This window comes from Eutrigla gurnardus, assembly GCF_963514095.1.
Source record: "Eutrigla gurnardus genome assembly, chromosome: 1".
NCBI lineage: Eukaryota > Metazoa > Chordata > Actinopteri > Perciformes > Triglidae > Eutrigla > Eutrigla gurnardus.
In genome coordinates this window covers 22,305,121-22,323,520 of record NC_139915.1, presented here as the reverse complement: position 1 = coordinate 22,323,520, position 18,400 = coordinate 22,305,121, and the positions used below count along the sequence as shown (strand labels likewise).

The window sequence follows — 18,400 nt, the reverse complement described above, 5'->3', positions numbered from 1 at the left end:
ATCAGCAGCAGTTTCCCAACGCCTTGGGCACAACCCTTCCATACCTGGAAATGAAACATGTGGCAACAAAATCTTTATTTTTAAGGTTGATGAGCAACTGTGTTTTGTGTGTTTGACAGAGAAACAGAAGGCAGCTTGTGGTGCCAAATTTCCAAATTAATGAATGTTAAAAAAAAAAAAAAAAAAACAATGAAATAAAGCAAGACTAGGAGTTTTGTGACAGAAATGAACTGAAATAAAATGTAGAAATCATGAGCAATAAAGCACACCTTCAACACTGCTGCAGCCTCACTTGGTCTGGGAGGACCAATGCATGATGCCCAATGTTGACCGTTGACAAACTTTAGATGAATGTTGCTGTGTAACTGAGTTGATTTCATTATTCTTTTCTACTTGTGCTACTATGATACTGCATTTTAGCAATCAAAATTATCCAATTGACGTCACAATTCATTCTATTTTACATAGTCTCACCGAGGCCTTCTGGATGGAGAAAGAGAAAGACAAGCAGGCGTCCGCGGTGGCAAGAGAAAGGCTGTCAAAGTTATTAATGAAACATTTGGGAGAACAGTCATTTGAAACATAATAATTCAAATGAACAGCATTTTTTATAATGTTCTTAACATTAAAGGCAATGCCAGGAAATTTTCTGGGAGCAGTGCCAGGTAGGGGTGAGCCACAAATCTGGGGAATGTGTCTTAGAGGGGGGAAAAAATATGTGGATCCTCTACTGTAAAAGTATCACAGCGAACATGAAATGGCTCTGGCTAACTTCCCTGCCACTGCTTATTCAAGTGTGCCCTCCAATGGAGGAAAACGGGGCATGTTGACAAAATAGACTCTGCTGGATGTGTAAGAGATACTCAGTTATTTTCCTCCACCTGTGTTCTGTGCTCTGTGAAAATGAATTCATTCCCTCTCTGCCCTCAGGTGCCAAAATCAGTGAGCTGAGAGCATTTGCAGCTAAACTCTGAAATTAGAGCCACTTTTAACCATTAAGTCGAATTTAATATCACAGAATACAAAGTGGAGCAGACGGGGAATAAGTTAAATATCAGAAGGATGTCAGATAACCCTGAGCTACTGCAGACCAGGAAATTACAAACTCAAACTTTTTTGCAAATTGAATCCTTTTTTGCTCTCGTAGGTCTTGGAAGTATTATTTCTGATAATCCAAAAACAAGCACAGACTTCATTGGTAGCATATGTTCATTACTGACACATTATAATGCAGTTTTGGAAAGGTCGCTGAATGATTGCAGGGTTCCAAATGCTAATTCAGTAACTGATTGGAAAGGCGAAGTAATGTGATGATAATAATATGCAGATGAGTTCTCATCAGAGCTGTCTAGGCATTAATGAGATGCTATTTAAATGTACTATACTACGTGTACATGAGTGTGTGTGTGTGTCCAGTCTTGCAAGGCCGCATGGGTATATACAGAAAGTGTGTGTGTGTGTGTGTGTGTGTGTGTGTGTGTGTGTGTGTGTGTGTGTACGTATGTTCGAGTGCACATTCACTTTCATCAGAATATTTTGAATATTAATGTTCAATCAATCTACCACTGCACTAATGCAAAGTTCGATTAAGATAAGCCATCATTGGTAATACACAGACAGGAAGCTACTAAACTTGATTACAGTATATCACAACTTTACAAGAGCAGTTCATTTCCTTTTAGGAATGTTATACAGCCTGCAAAACTTGTGTGGCCATGTGAGAGTTTTTGTGTGTTCAGAATGGGTCCTAATACAACAGATGTGTTTGTGTGTGTTTGTCTTTTTCTATTATTTCCTTTTCCTGCCAGAAAGATCTGCGTTTGAGATACAACACCAAAATATACTGGCATGTATTAAAATAAACATCTGAATGTGAATTTAAAGCAGTGGTGGAAAGTAACATAAGCTTTGTCAAAAAATGTATTTAAAGTTATGATCTTGTCTGTTAAGTCACTGTCTATCACCGAATTAGGTTTCACAATGGCGATTGAGTCTATGGCCCAATGATGAAAGCGGTTGTATTTGCACCATTGCAAACTGGGTGTCTGTGACAACATCCTGACATTGTTTGGATCCCTGAAAGATTAGTCAGGTTCTTTTTTTACCCGACTTGTACAATGTCAAACCAGTAAAACAATTAGTATGCTCCCCCCCCCACACACACACACACACATCCAACAGAGCCACTTCCCCGCGATGGGAGTATATGGATCTCTGAACATGACCCCAAATACGTCTCATTCTTTAATGCCATCAAATCCCTTAACTCCACTGACACTAAATGGAAAGTTGTCTTGCATCATCTCCAAAGCACCAACACCCACAAAAGCATTTTTTTTCTTTTTTTGTAAATCTGTCTTTTTACTTTTTCTTCTTCCCAGAACCCAAATGAAAAATGTTGTTTCTTTCATCCCGGGACCCAGATGCCCATTAAATAGTGATGAAACACAACGTAACTGCTCACTGTTCAGTCCAGTTTCAAAAAGCCCCAAAAATATATATATATGAGGAAGAGGAGATATGAGAGAGCAAGACGGGGTATTTATGTTACAGCTGCCGGATGTGCATTGAATCACAAAACTTAAGCTGACCGTTGCCGAAGACAGTCCTGCATCTTGTCACCATGAGCTCAGTCTTCATGAGGGACCTGTTGACTCAATCCTACAGGGCAACCGCATTCTTTAACAAAAGCACCACGAACATTTAAACGGTAGGCAAACACAACAGGCTCTATAACCAACGTGCTGCTTCTCTAAACAGTTCCAAACAGCTTTTGTGCAAACGTCCTCACATTCAGCACAGCCAATGGAGATTTAGTGGCAGCTGCTGCAGAAATGCTCCACTTTTACACCAGGGGTCACACATAGGAGAACCTAAATTGACTCTATATGTGAGGAGTGACTGTGTGCCACTAGAGGGCAACCAAGACCTGTGTTCTTTATGAAACCACATTGTGTTAACCTATAATGTGTAGGCCTACAAGTGAGAAACAAATTACCTTTATTTAGATTTCCTCATTCTGAGGTAAGATGTATTACAATAAAGACAACAGCCATGAAGGTTTCTGGTCCCCGTCTTCCCTTTTACAGCAACTACTAACATCATAATCACAATAACATTAAAGTAATATCACATAGGATTGGAAATTTTACATATACATAAATAACTGCATAATCTAGATACAGAAATATGATAATAATCGTACATTAGCATTGTCATCACTTTGCATTCCTGTTTCACAGTACTGTACTGACATCTGTTGGACAATTGGGACCATCCATCCATTATTGGACACTGCACTATTCAGGGTTGCGTCCACATATTTTGTTGAGACGCAGCTTGTGGTGTTCAGTCGAAGGCATGTTTATGAGTTTATACCCTATGATAGACAGAACAGATACACTATCACAAAGGATACTGAGCTATGGCAGCAGACAGGTCAGGAAGACACCGTGGGGGTATTTGCTGGAATCACAAATTGTTTATTTCCCATGTACATTTTATTCTCTACAAGTCTGATACATTTAATAACCACCAGCTGACACAATACAGCACTGCTCCAGTATATTACAGTGTGAGTGAAAGCATTATTAAATAACAAATAACATACACATCATTAAAGAAACATAAACTTCCACATCTTGTTGCATGAGCAGCTGAGCCTTTCATGTTGTCTCCCGCAATGCATCTAAAATCTTTGCCCCTTCCCTTTGCTCGTGTGCAGATTCTTGCATTTGGAAAACCTCTTGTAACTCTATATCAATTGATCTTTGGCCCAGTAAAAACTTGTTTAACATGTTTGCTTCATGATTCCTCTAACTGCTGGTCATATATTCATATAAAAAAGTGGTGTTGTCAATGATTTACTTCTTTATGTGGCTAGAGACATCATGATAATATAGTCAAACTCTCTAAACCCACATGACAAATGATTTCATCTTACGCTTGTCCAATGGTTCATGAACATAGTGACTCCCCTTTTACTTTTGTCACACAGCTATTCAACAGAGGTGAGCTCTGATTTTTTTTTGTTTTTTTTTGTTGGCTCTGATCGTCTCTGCGGACCACACTTGCAGCCCACTCTTTTCAAAACCAGCCCTGACATGCTTCACGACAAACATCCTTCTCATTCGCTTTTCTCAGGAGGAACTACTTCCATCAGCAGCTGGAGATGCATAGTGATGGGCCCTGCAGAGGAATGGAGGTCAGAAGGTCTCGATGATGTCAGCTCAAAACGACACAACACTAAACTACCGTACTGTGTTCTTCATTTCTTTTGAGCACATTATTTCCCGTTTTATTCTACATTGATGGTCAAAAACAATGATCATTTGAGAATACGTGAAAATGAAGAGTAAACTTACTCATGATTTTGCGCGCCCAGTTAACTTTCCGGTGGACGAAAGGGTAGTAGAGGAGAAGTCCACTGAAAATGAAGACAGTGCAGTAGAGGTACTCCAGGTCTGGCTTATCGATGATGGGAGCCATGACTAAGTAGCAGGACACCAGGACCATTAGGGCTGCTATGACAATTGGCACCTTCAAGTAATCACAAAGTAGCACAAAGTTCACTGTTTAGTGTTTACCTCTGCACTGTGACCACAACCAAAAAGAGTTTCCCTTAAAGTCTGTAAGTAAGAGTTTAACTGGAACACAAATGTATCCTAAATGCAATTGTGAAAAACAGTTTAATGGTCTAACTCTACAATTCAGTATGTTCACATTCCTATCACATGTGATTATTTCTAACATGTATAATGTGTTTGTGTGTCTGACTTTACCCAGACATTAAAAATCATGCTTATTGTCATAGTTGCAGGGTTATGTTATGTGGATGTATAATATAGGTTCAAATAGACACTTATGCTACGTTTACAGATGAAAACAAATGATGCATAAGCCTGTTGAGAGTAGTATTGAACTTACAACCAATAAAAACAAATGAAATACGAAAATATGATCCACTGCATAGGGATGAGACAAAAAGATAATTAAAAAGCTTGTTTTAAACTTGCAAAAAATAAGCACAATGTTTCTAGTTTTCAAACGATCTCAGAAACATGGCACAATATTTGATTGTGTGCTAAGATACAGATCACAATTTCTAATTAACAAGGCACCAGAACACATAAACCTGTTGAGTCAGAACACCCGATTCTTCAACAAAAACCCCATAAAAAATCCTTCATCAGCAAGCCTCACCTTTACTGGTCGATGGAGCTCCTTCCTGGTGAAACGCATGACTATGAGAGCCAGCGCTGTCAGACCATAAAACACCCACTGAGCAAAGCTGAAGTAGTTAATGAGGGTGTTGATGTCTGCTGGAATAATGTAGAAAATAGACAAAATACCCTGAAAGGCAGAGAAACCAAACAGAAAAATATCTTGTTTACTTGAAAGGAAACAACACCGTGTAGGATGAATTTGCACATTGTTATAGTGATAATATATATATTTTTATATAATTTTCTGTTGAAATTTCACAACGTTTTTTATTGAAGAGTTTTAAATTGTCACAGATGTTCATCAACACAAAGTGAACAACCGTACATAGGTTTAAAAACAAAAAAAAGTCAGATATAAAATGAAACCAAATTGAAAAAGTATACATGGGAATGATTAAATATTCAGGACTCACATTGAATATGAGAGCGGGGGCTGGAGTGTAGCGCTTCAGGCTAATATAGGATAAGATTTTAACCATGTGACCCTCTCTGCCAGACACATAGGCCAGTCTGTGAGAAGGGAGAAATATGTTTTTGTGTTGTTGAGTATTCGTGTTGTACCGTATACTTTCTTGAGATTTTCTATTTCTATCTCTTTCCTGTCATCTGTCAATGTCTTCCCACATCTAACAAGCTCTTTTCTCTTGCTCTCTCCATCTCATACGTACAAATATGCACACAACATAGATATACACAGAAAAAAAAACTGATACTTTTACTTCTGTATTTCATAAATAATGTGACAGCTGTCTTGTTTTTTACCTGCCAGCGGTAAAGCAGCTTCCATTGGCAGAGCCGAATGTAGAGAAGACAACAAAGACAGGAACAATCCAAGACAGAGGGTAAAGGACTCTGTCTCCAAAAGTCTAAGGTGGCACAAACAAATACTTCAGAAAAGGCAAGTGAGTGGTTGAATCTATAATTATATGGAATGAACAAAAAAATGTAAACATACAGAAAACACAGGTGAAAAAATGGCAGTTCTCATTACTGTAAATGACTGTAAACGCCACACTGCCAAGCCAATACCAACTTCTCATACTCTATCACTCAACTTAACCACGGCAACCTTCGATGGTTCTTACCACGGCAACAGCTGGAGACACCAGCAGCTCAGTGGCGGTCATAGCAGTGAAGTAAGCAACGTTGACCAACACGTAGCACACAGACACCAAAGGGATCCCAATGAGGATCGCCAGGGGCAAGTCCCTGCGACGAATGGACAGAAAACCTATTTACTCAAGTGCTCTTTAAGGGTGCACAGCCTCCCTTTTCAGACACGCTGCTCTGACTTTGTCTAATGACCATTTCATAATAGCAACTGAAAAAAAACTGCTGAAGCCTCTTAAAAAAATGAAAGATTAGTTTTAGCTTGCCTTACCTGGATGGGTTTTTCAGCTCTTCCGTAATGAAATTCAGTTGATTCCTATGAAAACAAGAAAATGTGTGTCACTTAAATCTACGATAAAATAAGGAATACAAACAATTATAGCACTTTAATCACTGGCATTTATTCTCTTAATAATCTAAATGCTTGACCACTCTCATCTGCAGAGGAAATGTGCTTGAATTGGCTTGGCCACCCACATAGTTTTCCCTGCAGTGCTATGTAAGGGATCGCTATAGCCCCCTTTCTTTTTCAGCGACATGGTATTTTGGTATTCTACACAGGCTTCACCCTGTAATTGGAAAAATCTGTGACCATGAATCTGTGATCCAAACATGACATAAAAATGAAAGTGCATTGATCACACGAGGCAACCTTTCCATGAGCCCTCAGAAAAGGGACCGGAATGGACAATGTGGGCTACCCAAATTGACCTTACATTAGAGGGACCTTACAAAACAGGGATCTTACAATGCTCTGCCACACACTACAGCACCAAGAGGAGAGGAAATTGCTGCCACTCACTGGGCTCCACTGTACTGCCGTGTTTCGGCAACCCAGTAAAATGGTACCTCATCACAATGTAAAAATAGCATACATATCATACCTCCTGACCATGCTGGGGAGTTTTTTTCTTAACTGCACTATTTGGAGCTTGGCCTATTCCTATAATAATAAGGTTTTTCCAAAGGTTGAATCTACACATTTGGAGAAAAGCCAAAAGGCTTGAGAGTAACTGAAAGGCTGACGGGTCACAGTGCTCAGTTGTTAGAGCCAGTAAAGCAGAGGAAAAGGCTCATCTTTATGGGTTGAGAAAGTGCACTTCACTGCATTGCTTTAGAGAGGAGCGTGGTCAAGCCTATACATCATGTTAAAGGCCAAAGTGAAGTGAAGTATAACCATTACCATCCATCATAAGCCCAGAGCCCGTTATAAAATGCAAGTCCGATTGCTCCAACGGAGGATGTCGTGCCTCTAAACGCGTTTGACAGATTCTCAGTGTTTCCTGGACAATAAGGTATACAACAATACATACATGCAATTGAAATGGTTATGATTAAATGTCTCATTAAAAAATGTAAAGAGGAGCAGTAGACCCACCTCGCGCCAACATAACCATGCCGGCTACCACTATGACAAGGATAATGAAAAGTTTGGCAACAGTGAAGAAGTTCTGCACGTAGCTCGCCAGTTTGACGCTCAAACAGTTGACGGTGACGATGACGACTAAGAAGACACAAGAAGAACACACAGTGCAACATTCGGACTTTGACATTTGAAATGAATTGCGCCTCACAAAGAACGTATGTTCATTTCCTCAAAACATTCCCTACCCCTTTGAAGTAGATATGGATGATTTATATCATGTATAAAATAATTCACACTTGTTTTGCTTTGTCTCGTTGAACTGTTACAATAATTTATACTATTAGTAATTATAGCCAGACTAAGAAGTCAGTAAATTACATTGCCCCTTACATACCGTAGTCCCCAATGAAGCTAATTAAAACTGTACTGAACATACAGTAGACCATTAGCCAGGTTAGGTCTTTCTTTAAACTTTAATTTTAGATTTTTTTTTATTTTTTTATCAATTGTTCACTTCAAAAGAGAAAGAAATTAACCCTAACCCTAACTGTATTACATGTTTATGGGGCCACTAGTTAGCAGTAGATCACATTAATTTGTTAGCAAACACTTGCAGTATCTAGCCGATATAGAGAAACATTAGCTAGTGTTTATTTGGAGATGTTTTACATATACGTATATTACGAAATAAATATGTTACACCGCAGCTTTAAATATCTGATCAATAAGTTATGTGTAATCTGCTTGTAATCTTTTAACCATGAAGTCAAACTTACATATAGCTGCTGCTGACAGACACTTGGTAACAACAAGAGGAGGAGTACAACCGGGGTAGAAAGGAGTGGAAGCGTATTCTGCAAAGCTCAGAGTGATGATGGCGAAGGAGGAGGGCTTCAGCACCATGACAGTTGTCCAGGAGTAAAGGTAGGCTAGGACGGAGCCGAACGCCTCCGATAAATATGAATATTCTGCCCCCGATTTGGTGATCATGGTGCCGAGCTCAGCATAGCACAGTGCTCCTGTGTGGCCACACAAACACACATAAACACAGAGATAAGAGGAAGGACGTAAAAAAGACTCATCGGGGGACTTTAATAATTGCTTCTCGAAGAAAAGAAATCAAGGAAAGTTAAGAACTTTCCCCGACCAAGAAACATTTGGTTTAAACAAACTCTGTGCACCCTCAAAGCCAAATCCGTGTTAATAACTTTATCCGCACAATTCACTCATAGTTGTTCGTTTTTATGGAAAAGGAAACACATACAAAAGGAATATAATAATAGAATGAAGCCTTTGACCACTGTTTTTCTCTGGGATGTTATTTTGCTCTAAGGAGTGGTCAAGTCAGCATGCCAAGATCACTGTGACCTGAAAACTATGGTGATATAAAATTATGGTTGTATTCTACTAAAGGTTCAAAGTCACAAGAAGACATACCACTGCAGCTCATAATGTTTTATTACACTGATCCTTTCAGTGGCAATGGCAAAAATATGATAAGAGCATCATCTTACAGCACGGACCTCTAAGATTACAAAAATTAACATGCATAAGGATCTGTTTTTAACATGTGATGAATTTGTTTGCATGTTGTTCTCACCCAGAGTGGCTAACACGCCACAGGCAGCCCAGATGAGGAGGCAGGGTCCCACAGCTCCAGAGTACAGCAGAACAGACTTAGGAGAGATGAAGATGCCCGAGCCGATCATTGTCCCCACAATTAGACAGATGCCACTCAACAGACCAACCTGAGCATTCACAATGAGAAACAATGGTAGAGATGTCACTTACAGTAATTGCATTCTTCAATTTGTCGAAAGGAAACTGTTCTCTTTACATGCTCTATGCTGTTCTATGTCAATAGTATTCAAAACGTTTTGAGATTCACGTTGTGATAATGATGACTCAATTTAATTTGAAACTCAATCAGCCCAAGCTGTCATAAGAAGGCATTGAATGGGGTTACTCTCAGCGTCCAATTTACCTGTCAGAATCAGTTTCACATATTTGATATCAGCAGGGGAGTACATCCAGTCAAACTGGAATAAAAAATGCACTTTTAGATCACATTCCCAGTCATATTACGGACCTCTTGAACAACATAGTATATGACAGAAAATGACAAAAAAAAAAATCAATTTCTTTGTATTTTAACTCAAAATCATGTGCATACATCCGCTAGTACCAAACTATTTCAACCAATAATATCGTGACATCTTTGGCTCTGCAGAGAGAGAGTTAGAGAAGGTCGTGAGCTAACGAGTGAATCAAATTCCTCCCAACATTAGCCTGCCTGTCCTGTTTCATTCGGAGATCGGACGTCATATGGAAGATAGACATTAAGGTCCCTCTCATTTAAATCAGATAGCCCGTATCTCCCCACAAAAAGTCAGCCACTGTGACTCTCTACTTAAGAAAAAGAAGAGTCACTATAAGACACTGTGTTTCAATGCTACAAACACTGAGGGGGTGCTTCGATAAGTTCATGTGTTTGGTGCCGACTGAAACATTTTAACAACTGCTGGATGGGTTGTCATGATTTTCTTTTACAGACATTCATGGTCCCCAGAGGATGAAGAATCTTCCCGACTTCGGTAATCACTTGACTTTTCCTCTGGAGCCATGTGGCTGACAATTTTAGTTTTTATTAAAATGTCTAGTAAAATGAACGAGATGTCACTTTAAAAACTTCTTGAGTAGAGTTTGGATAATTTAAGTGTTCATTATCAATTTGTCATAATCCTAATTTATCCAGTGAAATGTGTCCTTTCAGTCCCCCTAAATTTAGGGTTTAAGGAGCTTAGGGGGCCTGATACAAGCAGTGAGTGGATCACTGTGGAGTTAATATGTAGAGATGGTTGTTGTGGTACGTCCTGGTACTCAGTTCCAGCCCCTATTACTGTGAAAAGGTACGGATGGCGAAATCCCACTGTGTGAACATCTCATGAGACTTGTTCCCAGGAACACACACATGCATTCAGGCATACAGATACAACACACTCACATCTTTCTGAAGCACTGTGGCTTTCACAGGCTGCTCGTCTTTAGCCTGATGGTCCACACTGCGGCCGGTGGGGCCATTCTGCGATTCCTTCCTCGATCTGATGCTGCTGCCTTCATCCATTTCAGTCTGATGGTGCATGATAAAATACAAATACATGCACACATTTCACACATTTTATAACCTTTTACAACGAAGTGGCATTATTTTATGCTATCTAATCTAATCTGATCTTTTATCTTCTCCTCTCATCTAGCTAAACAATGAGGCTCACACAAGTAAAACAACTCAAACAACTGAAAATCCACCCAAAACAAGAAATGTTTACATTGTTTGCCCTGTGATGTTACTGATTTGCAAAAAGTCACGAGTTTACTTTGCACAACATTTTTTTTCAGTCCATAAGTCACAGTGGTTCTGATTCAAATCCTGCCAAACCAAGTGATATCTTATTCAGAATTAACTGTCAGTGGAGCAGCTCACAAAAGAGATGAGAGGTTAAGTCTTTCAGAGAGACTTGATCTACTGATAAGCAGCTAAACTTCTTTATTTTGGTTAAGGGTGGATTTTCACATTGCTGTGGAGGACCACCATAAATTCCCAGAAGTCACGCTCCTTGTATAAACCATTGTTTGTTTGGAGATTCTAAGTCAAAACAAAGTTCCGTCTAAGAATGACTTTACTTGTGTGGTGTATAGATAGATAGAAAGACAGACAGACAGACAGACAGACAGACAGACAGACAGACAGACAGACAGACAGATAGATAGATAGATAGATAGATAGATAGATAGATAGATAGATAGATAGATAGATAGATAGATAGATAGATAGATAGATAGATAACATAGCATGCTACTTGATACATGATCCTAAATAAAGAAATAGATTAACACATTTTTCACTTACATATGACGAAAGCCACCTCAGTGATGCTCCATGAACCTTGAATTATTTAAGCACAGGTGCAATGATATTAACCCACACAATGATACTGGGCCGAGTTAAGGTGAAGGAGAGCAGGAATGTCTGAGGCAAGTGAAAACCGGGGGACTCCCTGTGACCGAGCACACTCCTCCAGTGGGAGGTTCCCAGATCTTATTGGACATCCTGGATAGCCCTGGAGGAAAGGGAGGTGGGTAAGGGCAGGGAAGCAAAGTTGCTCTGTAGGAATTTTCAGGACAGTTACACTTTGTTTTTTGTATCTCTCTTTTTGTCCTCTATTTGAGAGGACAGCGTGAGAGTGAAAGGGGGGGGGAGCAGCAAGGGCCGAAGGTAGGACTTGAAACCCGGGCCGCTGCAGTACATGGGACGCCAGCTCTACCAAGAGAGCTATCCAGCACCCCAACACTTCTGAATTTTCAACAGAAAAACTCTTAAACACAACTTCCACCTCTTTGAGCTTACCTAGCCTGACTTCATTCACAATGCCTCTTTGATAAGGATATATGATACTCCAGAATGAGTGTGTGCTCATTTGTGTATGTGTGTGTGTGTTACATTACCTTTCTACTCGGCCTCCCCTACTCTCTCTCTCTCTCTCTCTCTCTGTCAGACACATGTTAGCTGTCAAGTTCTCCTCTCTGTTTATTTCCATTATCAGATTATTAGATCCATTATTATCAGATTTAATTAGGAATATGTCTCCACTTCAGCATTGATTGTGTTGACAGGCTTCTGTTTCGTTGTGGCATCTGTGTAAGCTCCAGATTTTTGTTGCAGACTGTTAAATTCTTCAAAATATGAAGGGGTTGATCTAATTATGAGAATAACTTGTCCATATGGTCGGACAAAACGAAGAAAGATGTACAATAAACTTTGCACGCCTGTTCAGATCAAGGTGTTGTATGATAGTCTTAAATACACTGAAATAATTAGGTTTGCACAGTGCACTATTTATTCACAGTATTTTAAACTTAGATGATATTCTCAACAAAAATGATACAGGATATGTACAAATAGTCAAATGACAACAAACTTTTACTGTCTAATGTACAATTGAATTGTATTACTGACTTACTCTGGTGGCTGCAGCTCTTCAGATCTGCAAAAATACAAATGACATGTTTTTATGAAGCCTAGAAAAGTTTGAACAACTGCAGCAGACAGACGCCTTGCCTGCTCATGGTAATCTGCTAATACATTGGCATATGAACTCAGTAACCCTGAGAACAATAATTTATGACCCAAAAAAAGAGTTTCAGACACATTCACTGGGGCTAAGCGTCTGACTAAGTGAATTTACAGCAACAATGTTGTGTTTACTTAGTGGATTGTGATATTTCAATTGAACAGATTTGCAGACGGCTGATACTGTTGGTGCATTCCAATACCCATACCACCATACGAGTTAGGATATGCTGGAAAAAGTTTTCGTACGTCCCAATACATCGTATGTCAAATGTAGTATCCCCAAATATGAGGATGTCTTATTGCAACCACATTTTGCTATATGCAAGTTTTTGCAAGAATGCTTTTCTGGCTATTCTGACCTACAATCATCTGCAGGGTCAAAGTTCAAGGTGCAGTGTTTTGTAGTATGTTCTTTTTAGAATGCATACTGGATGCAGCAGTACTTTGTAAGGTCGGTTGCAGTACATACTGAAGTATAAAATGAAAACTTATCCAAGAAATACAGCTATCTTACCTTGCAAGACAGCTTGATTCTCACAATGTCACAAATCACACAAGAAATGAGCAATCACGATATCTGATTCGTCTGTCATATTCTTTGATTTGGCTTGATACTGGATTCACAGGAAACATAGGGGCTCAGGAACTGTTGCTCAGTGGGTAAAGTGGGTTATCCTTTAACCACAAGGTTGGTTGTTTGATCTCTGGATCCTACTCTCTGCAGGTTTAAGTGTCCATGAGCAGGACTCAAATTTCATGTGTGTATCTGTATGTGATGATTTAAATAAAGTTTTTATAGTTAAAGATACATGTTAACACTGAGACAATCTGCCATCATTGAAATGTCACACAGATATCAATTCACATAAGGCTAAACTACCAGAAAGCAGGTATAGTTACAATGTTAAACAATGTTCACAAACCGCAACGGAGTGTGGAGTGGATTGAAAAGATTTTTGAACTTTGAAAGACATAGCTTATGAATATGGTAAAACATACAAAAACGTTTCATTATAAAGACAACCAAAAGGCACCATGCCTATAAATATTAAAAAATAGGGTATACTAGTTGTACTCAACTAAGAAAACATCTGTGACTATTTGTCAAGGCAGACCGTGACAAAAAGCATGGACAGCTGGCCAATCGTAGCGCTTGAATGTTACGCAGGGCGGGTCTTGCCAGCAGTGGGCCTCCCGTAGCCGCATGCGCACTGCCGTCGAGGCGTTCGTTATACGGAAGTGGGCGTGGCCTAATCTAAAGTCGGTTGGCTGGCTGCAGCCGACTGACAATAACAACGTCTAAATAGCGTTTAGTGAACATTAATAACACATTTTTACTTTTAGGATGAACACCAAATTGAAGCACTGGAAGGAGGCGGCTACTCTCATTCTAGCCGCAGGCCGCAGACTCGGCGTGGACAGTTTATCGTCAAGGACACCGCTGACAGCCGCTTCGGCTACCCCGTTGGGCAGCAGCGATGAACGGTCACACCTGCCGCACAAGTCCCGCTTCGACTACGACGTTTTACTGCTTAAACGGAGCAGTAAAAGCGGCTTCATGCCCAATGCGTATGTGTTTCCCGGCGGCAAGGTGCACTCTTCGGACTTCTCGAGTGAATGGCTGGACGTTTTCAAATCTTTCAAGAACTCTCCTTATTTTGGTGTAAGAAGTGTCACCCAGCCGGTGGAGACTAGACCTCCGTTGTTTGCCACGGACCGCCTGAAACTGGGCTCTCCTATTCCGGGAGAGGTGGCCTTCCGTATCTGCGCCCTGAGAGAGACGTTTGAGGAGTCCGGTGTGCTCCTGGTTGTGTCTAAACTGGAGGAGGAAAGTTTATTGACAACTGTCAGTAATCAAGTGGGCCAACTGCCATACAAAGTAAACGATATAAGCAGCAGTGACCTCACGAAGTGGAGGGCTCTGGTCATCCAGAACCCGTCCAACTTCATCCGGATGTGCAGAGAGTTGGAGGTGCTGCCCAACATATGGGCTTTACACGAGTGGAGTAACTGGCTCACTCCCACGGGCCGATCCGATGCGACGAGGTTTGACACCGCTTTCTTCGTCTGCTGCCTGCACGAGATCCCGCACACGCTTCAAGACGAAAACGAAATAGTGCACTTTAAGGTGACGCATAAATGAAACATATTTTACTAATGCTGATCAATGTTTTTCTAGCAGATACATGTACAGTTGTATTATTTGTTTGAAATAGAGTGAGTGATGTAAAAAAAATAGCCCCCGAAGCAATTCATTGTTAAATCTAACAACAGAAAATTAATCAAAACTATTCTGATTAATCAACTAGTATTATTTATTATTTCTTTATTATTTATTATAATTAAAACAGCTTCTCAATTGTGGATTTTCTGGATCAGTGTGGCAGCCAAATCATTTGAGGTCATTTAGGAACTGTCTCCCTTTTTAACTGTAAAACCAGATGATTCAGTATGTATCCATCCCAATAAAATAATAAAATGTGCCTGTTTCAAAACTATTATCTCTCTGTGTGTGTGTTTCAGTGGTCCACACCCTCTGAGGTGCTCCAGAGCTACCAGGCAAAGGAGTTGTGGATCGCCCCTCCACAGGTCTACGAGCTCAGCCGCCTGTGCTGCGTCCCTTTGCTGAATGACCTCCATGACTTCTCTCGGCAGCGCGCCACAGAGGGCTGTGAACAGTGGCTGCCTGTTGTTTCCTTAAAAGATGCGCACTTCGTAGGACTCCTGCCAGGTGCTGATTGTCTGTCTCATCTAACCCACATCCAAACAAGCAGTGCATGCATGCCAAATCCATTCTCCTTTAAGTCAATCATATATTTAGTGCAGCTTTATAATGCGATTCCGTCAACTATTTTCTCTTTGGCCCTCTATGCTTTCCAGGTGACAAATGCTACCCATCGGACACTTCAGGAGAGGTGGGGGCAGGTACAAGCACAGACCCTCAGCTGGAGGATTCTCAGGAGGATGATTCTGCACTGCACCGCTTTGTGACCGTAGATCCATATACTGTAATTCTAAAGATCACCATTACGCCCAAGTTCAACCATCTGCTTCCTGTTGTAGAGCAAACCTTCCTACCTGACTCAAAAAGTCAGCTTTAACTTGCCCTACCTTCTGTAAGAGATCCACAACTCCTCTATGCACACACAGTGAAGTAAAACAGCTCTACTGCTTTTGAAAATATCAGAGGGCCTCTTTGAAGCAGGCTTTGAGGTCATAGTAGGAAAAGCTCAGGTGTTATATAAAAGCAGGCTTGCTAACCGTTAGCAAACTTGTCATCTAACATTATAAATTGTATGTATTTGTACCACCAACTTGTGTGTGTGTCATGTGAAAGAGTGATTACTCCGACGGAGGAGCTTCAGTAAAATGAATGGTGCAACTAGAAATACAGGGTGCAACACATCTGATAAGCTTGCTGTTGTTTGTGTGTCAAAGGTTGAACTCTATGCGGATTGTTGGCATGGCCTCCATACAAGGATCATTTGATCTCAGCGATCAAATTGGAATTGATTTTGCCACAAAATGTTACCATTTTTTAATCCAGGCCTTAAACCATGATAGTGTGACACATGTGCGAATCAATACCAGGACCTTGAAACTGAAATAGATTAATGGAATTCAACCGTCAATCACAAGACTAGACACCGTTATCATGGTCATTTATTTGTTTTTTGTTTTTTTTACTAAAAAATATTACTATTGCAACTTTATTATATTCATCAAATAGATACACATGTTGACCTCTGCCTTTCAAAGTTATTTCTAATGGCCTTATTTGTACAAAGATTTTACTCTGATATAAATTTGTATTTGCAGCACACATAAAGTGGGGAGGTCGCTTTAAGATTATCATCAGATTTGTAGTGGTTCAGGCAAAATTTGTTTTTTGAGTAAACTACTGGATTTTCTTCCATCAATGGAGTTTATTCCTTATAATATATGATTACTCTGATTTCGGTATACCGGTAATTGTTTATTATGCCCAAACTGATCCACCTCATTACAGAAGAGACGACGGTGATTGGCCCACTCGGAGGGGGGAGAGGGATGTTAACAATCATGTTCTACACGGAAAAATATAGTTTAATTAAAGAACTTCCCAACAAACCTTTACATTTCAGTTTGCTTTATTTTGATCAAATTTCGCTTGTAACCTAACAGGCCAACTACCAAATATATCAAAGGAATTTGGTGTGCGTATGCATGTGTGTGTGTGTGTGTGTGCGTGTGCATGTGAGTGTGTTATGGTGATCCCCCTCCGGAGGAGTGGATATCTCTGATGGAGGCACTGCAGGGCTCCCAACCTTTCTCCTATGGGTGCCTTCCCTGCTCACAGCAGTGTCCTTGGTGGCATATTGATAACTCCTAAGAAATAATCTCTGTCACAAGGATTGTACCCTGTGTCTGCCATTACTTTATTATTTAAACGGGTGAATGTATTCATTATTTATTTGATCTTTCTACCAATGCTCTCTCACACTGCTTCAGGTGATTTGTGCTTATGATGGTTCAGTGATGCACATGTGAGTACACTGTCAGTGAGCTTAATAAATGACAATGATCATTTCTGTATCTCATCTCACAGTGCCTGCTCTTTAAAGGATTTTTTTTATATTTACATGCAGCTACAATACCAACACGACCATCACTATAGCTTTTTGTTGTTTATATAATGCACAGGACGCTTGCCACCTTGAAGTGTTAAAATAATGTTACTTTGAATTGTGTGTTATTTTAAATACGTTAATGTTTTAATTTAAATGTATATGCATATATATTTAAAAATCACAATTTATGGCTATCAATCCTCATCATTTTCACACAGAAATGATAAAGCACACTAGAACGGGATGGGGGAAGGTTGAAATAAAACAGCTAGACCTTCTGTGCTGTTTGCGGTTGGGAATCCGTTGAGGGTTACTATGGCAACCCACACAGCCTTGGAAACCCACCATCTTCGTCCAGATGAGGTGATGATGCAGTGGTCTGTCTCTGCCAAGTGTGTAGCATGCCTCTTAGTGAACCAGTCTGCTCAGGTTGTTTGTTTCCAAGCGATGGAGTGAAGCAAACAAATGGCTCCGTCATGCAAGTTCAAACAATACGCCTCCGAACGACTGTAGAGAAAATCGATTTACTTACCTGAAGGCCAATTTTTATACCTAATGAACTCTCTAAAACTTTGATGCTGTGGCTATTTTGAGTAACAGAGATTGCATTAAAAATCACTTCAGCAAGCCTGAAACACAAGTTTCTCAAAGTTGACTTTGACTTTTTCCCTCACATTTGACTTTTACTTGAACCCTGAGGGACACTATTTAAAGTGTTTTGGGAGGCTCTCCTCCACTATTTGAGTCCCCTCCCTTTCTTCCCCATGTTTAATTAATCGCCTTTATATTTTTGGAACTCTGGATGACAATGTAAGTCTGCGGTGAATATCAAAGAGGTTCATGACTCACTGTTAGCAGGCGCTTGGTGCCTCTGCGAGACGGCAACAAGAATAAACAAGATGTGGAAAAAGCCTTCTGTCAATCGGGTGTGAGCGCAGCACCATCGCTGATCTTC

General features: G+C 40.1%; 2 protein-coding genes across 3 annotated transcripts; one reads left to right on the top strand and one right to left on the bottom strand.

The window, feature by feature from the left end:
* Nucleotides 1-3,057: 3,057 nt before the first annotated feature.
* On the bottom strand, nt 3,058-11,727 carry slc7a9 (solute carrier family 7 member 9; the record flags this gene model as incomplete). Of its 2 annotated transcripts, XM_084008328.1 has the most annotated exons (13): nt 3,058-4,188; nt 4,365-4,539; nt 5,203-5,352; nt 5,639-5,735; nt 5,988-6,091; nt 6,311-6,434; nt 6,607-6,651; nt 7,519-7,618; nt 7,714-7,839; nt 8,478-8,720; nt 9,302-9,449; nt 10,706-10,831; nt 11,612-11,727. In XM_084008328.1, 12 exons carry the CDS (start codon nt 10,823-10,825, stop codon nt 4,127-4,129), a joined length of 1,494 nt encoding a protein of 497 aa, XP_083864454.1. In that variant the 3' UTR covers nt 3,058-4,126. The 2 variants fall into 2 exon arrangements, with proteins under 2 accessions (XP_083864454.1, XP_083864453.1); XM_084008327.1 differs by lacking the exon at nt 11,612-11,727 and having other exon boundaries at nt 10,706-10,843.
* A 2,359-nt stretch (nt 11,728-14,086) lies between these two features.
* On the top strand, nt 14,087-17,453 carry nudt19 (nudix (nucleoside diphosphate linked moiety X)-type motif 19). The gene is made up of 3 exons (XM_084024094.1): nt 14,087-14,963; nt 15,359-15,566; nt 15,716-17,453. Exons 1-3 carry the CDS (start codon nt 14,181-14,183, stop codon nt 15,934-15,936), a joined length of 1,212 nt encoding a protein of 403 aa, XP_083880220.1. The 5' UTR covers nt 14,087-14,180; the 3' UTR covers nt 15,937-17,453.
* Nucleotides 17,454-18,400: the final 947 nt, after the last annotated feature.

Excerpts from the sequence above, each read along its gene's own strand:
- nudt19 (XM_084024094.1), top strand. The coding sequence starts at position 14,181 with ATGAACACCAAATTGAAGCACTGGAAGGAGGCGGCTACTCTCATTCTA. Across the intron at positions 14,964-15,358 it reads ACGAAATAGTGCACTTTAAG|TGGTCCACACCCTCTGAGGT; the intron begins GTGACGCATAAA and ends TGTGTGTTTCAG. Across the intron at positions 15,567-15,715 it reads CTTCGTAGGACTCCTGCCAG|GTGACAAATGCTACCCATCG; the intron begins GTGCTGATTGTC and ends TATGCTTTCCAG.